This window comes from Eurytemora carolleeae, unplaced genomic scaffold (genome assembly GCF_000591075.1).
Source record: "Eurytemora carolleeae unplaced genomic scaffold, Eaff_2.0 scaffold75, whole genome shotgun sequence".
Classification (NCBI taxonomy): domain Eukaryota; kingdom Metazoa; phylum Arthropoda; class Copepoda; order Calanoida; family Temoridae; genus Eurytemora; species Eurytemora carolleeae.
The window spans coordinates 15094-22355 of NW_019396178.1; the positions used below are offsets into that span (position 1 = coordinate 15094).

The window sequence follows — 7262 nt, forward strand, 5'->3', positions numbered from 1 at the left end:
TTCATTTGAACTATTTTTATGTTCATTTGAACTATTTTTATGTTCATTTGAACTATTTTTATGTTCATTCTGTGTAATGTTTATCTAATTAATTGTCATGAATATAACTTTATGGAGATTATAAAAAAAATTTTAAAACTGAATTGGGGTAGAAAAATAGTTCAAATGAGTAAGAAATGCGTTGATTTAAACTACAGGATATGACGTCATGTCAGTAGTTCAAATGAACAATAGTGCAAACGAGCAATAGTTCAAACGTACCATAGTTCAAACGGCAGTAGTTCAAATGCGGATCCACCAAGGTTAGATATAGAAAATTCTTACTTGATGAGAGCATTAAACAAATGTCGTCGTCATGTAGAAAAACATTAACTCTCCGATATCTTTTAAACAAGCTTGCATTCAGTTTGGATTTCAGGGTCAGAAACAAAAATACATATTTTAATCAAATGACATTAACGTTTTCACATTTCAGTATGAATTACATTATCTAATTATAATAACACAATTATGAATTGCCTTCTTAAAGCCTCGTCGACCTTAATTCTGTGCAGTTGTTAACTTTAAAGAAAAAAATATCTCTGTTATCATACATTAGAGAAAGATTCAAAGGGTTGCAGTATGCATTATTATTAGAATTCTTTATATCGTTAAAAATAAATTTAATTTTGTCACATTTATTCTGAAAACACGGATTTTTAAATATATTTATAACTATAAACCTTCCACCAAAGTTTATCCCAAAAAGCAATATTTTTTACTTTCAAAAGCAACACTATTTCACTCAAAATATCTATATATATATATATATATAAAGTATATAAAGTGATATCATAAAAAGAAATAATCTCTGTCTATCTGTTTGTTTGGTTGTCCGATCATAACTCATAAACCCATGTTCCTATTTGCCAAATATTTGAAGTAAGGTTTAGTCTATTCTTAGATTGGTAAAATGTTCTGAGTTAAGTCGGTTGACTATATCACAGTTAAACTTCAGTTTTTAGGCAAAGCTGGGTGCCTTAACTGGTCTAGTCTGAATTGTACTTTAATTCAATCTCTTGACGTTCTTTAACACTTTAATCAGGTGAGAGCAGAGAAGGCTGAGGAAGAAGTGGCAGATTTGGTTAAAAAAGCTCAACAGCTGGAAACAGAGCTGGATATTACCAATGAAAGGTAATATTTATGAAGCAAACATAAAAGTTTAGAGTGAATCCACTTTTGTGTCTGTCTTTAGCGGATTCATTTTTGTTAAACATCTTTCTTGTGCAAATTCACATTTAAGTATCATGATCATGAAGCAGAGTGTTATTCCTTTTTGCAAATTAATATGTTTTGGCTAGATTGTCTATAGTCACAATGCAGCTGGAGGAGAAAGAAAAAGCTTTAATGGCCGCAGAGTCTGAGGTAAATGCATTGAACCGTAGAGTACAAGGTCTTGAAGAGGACTTGGAGAAGACAGAGGAGAGGTTACTGCTTGCCAATCAGAAGCTGGATAAGGCAGCAACAGCTGCTGATGACAGTGAAAGAATGAAAAAGGTTCTAGAGAATCGAAGCATTGAAGATGAGAAGAGAATGATAAAGCTGGAGGAAGAATTGAAAGAAGCAAGGAATCAAGCTGAAGAGGCGGATAAAAAGTACGATGAGGTTGCTAAGAAACTGCAGCAGTGTGAAACGGATCTGGATCGAGCTGAAGAACGGGCTGAGACTGGAGAAACTAAGATCATGGAGTTAGAGGAAGAACTAAGGGTTGTCGGCAATAATTTGAAATCTTTGGAGGTCTCTGAAGAGAAAGCCAATCAAAGAGAACAGGCATATAAGGAGCAGATTAAAAGTATGACAGCTAAATTAAAGCAAGCAGAGGCAAGAGCTGAGTTTGCTGAAAGATCAGTGCAGAAGCTTCAAAAAGAGGTAACTCCATAATTCATTAATTTGAAGAAGAAAAAACTAGACTTTTTTATCATTAAGGTTGACCGTCTTGAGGATGAACTAGTTTCAGAACAGGAAAAGTTCAAGGCAATTACAGAAGAGTTGGAGCAAACCTTTGCTGAAATGTCTGGATACTAAGATAAAGAATATTAAAAAAGATCTCTATACATTGGTGGATCTACAAATACAAAATGTTTTTTTAGTTTGCTTCGTCTGATCTTGTATACATGGATATCAGCTATTTGTTCTGAATGAAATGAAGTTTGATTACTATCTAAAGTTGATTGCATATCATATTTTCCTTTTTTTATTATGTTTTGTTTTTTTTTATTTTCTAGCCAGAGCATACTATCTTCAGTTGCATTTTATAAAGCCACTAGAATCAAATGTCCAATTACACGTTTATATTAATCTATCTCAATATATACCTTTGTTTTCATAATGTTAAACACACATATTTAGTTCCTTAAAATGTATTCATATTTAGAATTAAAAATTAGATAATTACACATTGTTCAGAATTAAAGATTATAAATAAAGTTTTATAAACCTGTATAATAATTTAATAAAGCACTTTGCTTATATATATGTTAGCTATAAAGCTGGCCTAAAAATGGGGCCAAATTTGCTAGAGGCAACATAGGCTAAAAAATTTAAATTTTATGGCAATACCTGGCCCTTCAGCTTTAATCATGATTAAATACAATGGTGGGAGTAACTATATCAATTTATTATAATTTAAACCTGATCAACGCCAGGCACTCCAGCTAGTTGAGATTAAATCAACTAAGCCCAAACAGCACACATGTATACTTTTTTGGGATCTATATGATTTGATTAGTCTAGTCTACTCCTACCACTTTCTTAATAATTTCAAACATGCAAAAAATCTAGACTTAATTCCTAAGCTGAAAGTTAACATTGTGATGCAGTAGTATTTATTTTAAAACATTATAAACATTTCCATTACTAACAGTTTAAATTATAATATCATTGTCCAAACATTGCCAAGATTATGTAGATTTAAAGACGGTTCTTATATTGATGATCAGTATTCTTGATGTGTTGAGCCAACCAGTTCTTGGCAAAGTTAATCTCTTCACATCCAACAGGAACCTGTTGCTGTTCAAATACTACAAAGAATTTATAATGTTTCATCTTATGGTCTACACAGTTGAAGTTAGGAACAGCACAGAACTTGCCCTCTTCATATTCAAAATGGTTTTTGAGGAGATTTTTCAGGTTTTCAAGGGTAGCAGCATCATCAGGTTTCTGGGAAACAGCAAGAATGTTCTGGAACAGTACATCATGTTCATCATCTAGTTTCTGATAGTTGGTTGCAAAAGAAGAATCCCAAACATAAGGCTCCGGAATTGGATGAGAAAGTTTTCCTTTGTATCCAAAATCAGTGTTTCTGATATGTTGAACCAGCCAATTTTGAGCCCATTTAATTTCAGCTTCATCCACTGGTGCGTCCATCTTGGCCAGCTTTTCACTAAAGAGAACATGCTTCTTCTTGTGCTCTTTGCAGTACTCCCAGTCAATATCTTTGGAGTCACAGATCTGTCCTTCTTCATACACAAAATGATCTCTCAAAAGGTCTTTGAGTTCATCAACTTTGTTTTGGCTGAATAAATCTTCCTCAACTTCTCTCATAGCAGTGAATAGTCCCTTATGTTCTTCATCGAGCTTCTCATACTATCAGAAAAAATAAGATCAGTACATTGCTTTGAATAAAACTAAAATAACTATAAACTGATACTTACAAATACTTCAAAGTCACTGTTCCAATCATAAGGATTTGGGACTTTGTGATCGGAAGGTAACTTGTATTTATAAAGAAAGTCTGTATTCTTGATGTGTTGAGCAAGCCTGAAATAAATTAAATAAATTGATTTAATTGCTTTGATAAAAAATGTGTTTTTCTTACCAGTTCTTTGCAAATTCCAGGTATTCTTTAGAAACAGGGTTGGTTACCCATGTCAAAGTTTTGAAGAAGATATCATGCTTTTTCTTATGATCTTCAGCATTGCAAGGGACTCCACAAGCCATAAATTTAGCCTCTTCATAGTCAAAGTGATCACGGAATACATCTCTGTTATAGTTCAGGATATCAACATCATTAGGATTATCTGCCAAATCTTGGAGGGCTTTGAAGAGTTCAACATGTTCATCATCAAGTTGCTTGTACTAAGAAAGATAAAGATCTTTAATAAAAGTTTAGATTTTATAACATTAAACAATTGATACTTACGTTGACTAAAAATGACTCATCCCAAACATATGGATCTGCCACAGGATGAGGCATCTTGTTCTTGTATCTTGAGTCAGTGTTCTTGATGTGTTGAGTTAACCAATTCTTAGCATAGTCAATCCAGGATTGTGTGACAGGAGTTGAAACCCCTTTTAACACAGTGAGGAATGCATTGTGTTTATTTTTATGTTGATACAACTCTTCAGCAGGGTACAGACTGGACTTGGACAGAAGTTCTTCTTCATGCTCAAAGTGATGTGAATAATTTTCAAGACATGTTTGAAGTACACTGTCATCAGATGGAGAAGATTCAAGCTTTTCAAGGCAATCAAACAGAGGCTTGTGTTCATCATCCATTTCCGGATACTAAATAATAAAAGATATTAATACAATAATTTGATAAGGAAAACATTTATAATACTTACAAATACAGCAAATGATGCATCCCACTCAAAGGGTTCAGGGATAGGATGAACTTTTGGCATTTTCCCCTTGTATGAGAAATCAGTATTCTTAATGTGTTGAACTAGCCAGTTCTTGATAAATTCTGTCATCTCCTTACTAACAGGAACAGTTGTTCCTTGAATGGTGCTCATAAGACCCAAATGCCTCTGTTTGTGATCAGCAATATCATGTTTTTGATCCTGAATCTGGGAAAACAAATTTTCCTCTTCAGCAAAATGTTCATTGAACAGTTTATTCAAATTATCCCAAACTGCTTGGTCCTCAGGCTGAGCCTCTACAGCTCTAATACTATCAAAGAGCCCCACATGCTCCTTATCCATTTGTTCAATATCAACAGTGAATGAGTTATCCCAAACATAAGGATTAGGGACTGTAAAGTGTCTTCTCAAGTTCATCTTTCCTCTGTAAGCATGATCAGTGTTCTTGATATGTTGAGCTAGCCAGTTCTTTGCAAAGCTAATCATGTTCTTATCAAGAGGTAGCTTAGCAGATTGGAATTTGGTTTGGAAATTAAAATGCTTGAGGTAGTGTCCATGACAGTCATAGTCAAGAACTTTGCAAAATTCAGACTCTTCATAGTCAAAATGACGTCTCAACAGACTTTTACAATTTGAGTATTTTTCTTGGTTGTTTGGATCTTCTCCACATTCCCTGATGCAATCAAACAGTCCTTTGTGTTCATCATCTAGCTGTTTGTAGAAGGTCATAAAGCTTTCATCCCAAGTGTAGGGTTCAGGAATATCATGAACCATTTTACTCTTGTAGCCAAAGTCAGTATTTTTGATATGTTGAGCAAGCCAATTCTGAATATAGTTGACAAAATCACAATCAAGGGGAACAGATGCAGAATTAAGTTTCTCCATGAAGTCAGCGTGCTTTTGAATATGATCTGCTGCATATGAATCAAAGTCAGGGATCTTACTGAACTCAGCCTCTTCATAATCAAAATGTTCTTTCATAAGATTTTTAAGATTTTCAAACTTCTCTGCATCATCAGGACTATCAACGCATTCTCTGATGGCATCAAAGAGTCCAACATGTTCATCATCAAGTTGTTTGTAGTAAACCTCAAAGGATTTATCCCAAATGTATGGTCTGGGTACATCATGCTGGTACGTATTTAACTTGTGTTTGTATTGAAAATCTGTGTTCTTTATATGCTGAACAAGCCAATTCTTTGCCCAATCTGCATGACTTTTTGGAACTGGAACTTTGAAGCTATAAAGTTTCTTATAAAATGTTTCATGCTTGTCTTTGTGAGATTCACAATCTTGATAGGTGTCTGAATCACAGAAAAAGTCTTGTTCATAATCAAAGTGAGCTCTCATTTTGAACAAAAGGTCTGATAGAGCCTCAGTACTCTCTGGGTGATTTGCAACTTCTCTGATGGCATCAAAAAGTTGTTTGTGTTCATCATCAAGTCTAGCATAGAAGACTTCAAAACTATCATCCCAGTGATATGGATTTGGAACACGATGAGGCATGTTTCCTATGTAGTCAAAATCTGTGTTCTTGATGTGCTGAACAAGCCAATCCTTTGCCCAAGCTAGCTCAGCTGAAGGGACAGGGGCATTCCAATCCTCCATGCGATCCATCAGTTTGGCATGCTTTTTCTTATGTTCTTTATTGTAATCATTGTCCATTGTCTGGGAAAATTGTCCCTCTTCATATTTGAAATGATCTCTGTACTTCACAATGGCGTCTTGGAGATTCTCTTCTGTATTTTTTCGTTCAATAAGAAGAAGGGCATTGAAAAGTCCCCTGTGCTCATCATCAATTCTTGGCAGCTAAACAGGATAAAATTAATGATATTTTTTCTTAAGTAATGAATAAAGATGATTTTATTACCTCTACAGTGAATGATTCGTCCCATCTATAGGGATCTGGAATGGGAAAAACACTTTTGCCCAAGACTGAAGTTTGGGCTATGGCAGCTATCAGCAAGGCTATGCCTCTCATTATTACGTTTGATCACCTTGTGGGGTAATTTGTATCCTAAATTTGTAAAAAGATTAGGGGAAGATTTAGTCTATTACAAAATCAGTAATCTTCAGTAGGTTCTTTTTAAAATTAAATGTACATTTTTCGCATAGTGATGAGAATATTGAAAAAGCTTTATGTATAGCTATGTACCTATATGGCTGAGATCTTTCGCTTTCAGTGTGATGCTCTGATCACGAACTGTAACTGAAGAATCTCCTGTCCAGATCTCTCTTATATACACCACCAGAGTCCATAGTACTTCAGCCACATGTGTTTCCACAAATAAAAAAATTTAGAATAATTTTAGCTTTTATTATACATAGGAAGCAGAGAATTTGCCTGATCAACATTAAAAGAAACTGTATTACAAGCAATCAAACATTTATGAAAATGGACTAGAAATATACTTAAAATCTAAAAATGGACCAGAAAAGTACTTAAAATCTGAAAATGGACCAGAAATATACTTAAAATCTGAAAATGGACCAGAAATATACTTAAAATCTAAAAATGGACCAGAAATATACTTAAAATCTAAAAATGGACCAGAAATATACTTAAAATCTGAAAATGGACTGGAAATATACTTAAAATCTGAATTTGGACTAGAAATATACTTAAAATCTGAATATGG

General features: G+C 33.9%; 2 protein-coding genes across 2 annotated transcripts in view; one reads left to right on the top strand and one right to left on the bottom strand.

Annotated features, from left to right (window-relative positions):
- Positions 1 to 2479, top strand: part of LOC111697329 (tropomyosin) — a 6462-nt gene extending 3983 nt beyond the window's left edge. Inside the window, exons 4-6 of the mRNA XM_023467283.1 lie at positions 1085 to 1173; positions 1341 to 1908; positions 1966 to 2479. Of these exons, the coding sequence (XP_023323051.1) occupies positions 1085 to 1173; positions 1341 to 1908; positions 1966 to 2064 (756 nt within the window). The 3' untranslated portion in view covers positions 2065 to 2479. The remainder of the gene's footprint in view (positions 1 to 1084; positions 1174 to 1340; positions 1909 to 1965) is intronic.
- A 368-nt stretch (positions 2480 to 2847) lies between these two features.
- LOC111697309 (uncharacterized) lies at positions 2848 to 6869 on the bottom strand. The gene is made up of 7 exons (XM_023467261.1): positions 6779 to 6869; positions 6494 to 6640; positions 4606 to 6432; positions 4181 to 4546; positions 3857 to 4116; positions 3693 to 3798; positions 2848 to 3624 (listed from the first exon to the last, which is right to left on the bottom strand). Exons 2-7 carry the CDS (start codon positions 6602 to 6604, stop codon positions 2950 to 2952), a joined length of 3345 nt encoding a protein of 1114 aa, XP_023323029.1. The 5' UTR covers positions 6605 to 6640; positions 6779 to 6869; the 3' UTR covers positions 2848 to 2949.
- Positions 6870 to 7262: the final 393 nt, after the last annotated feature.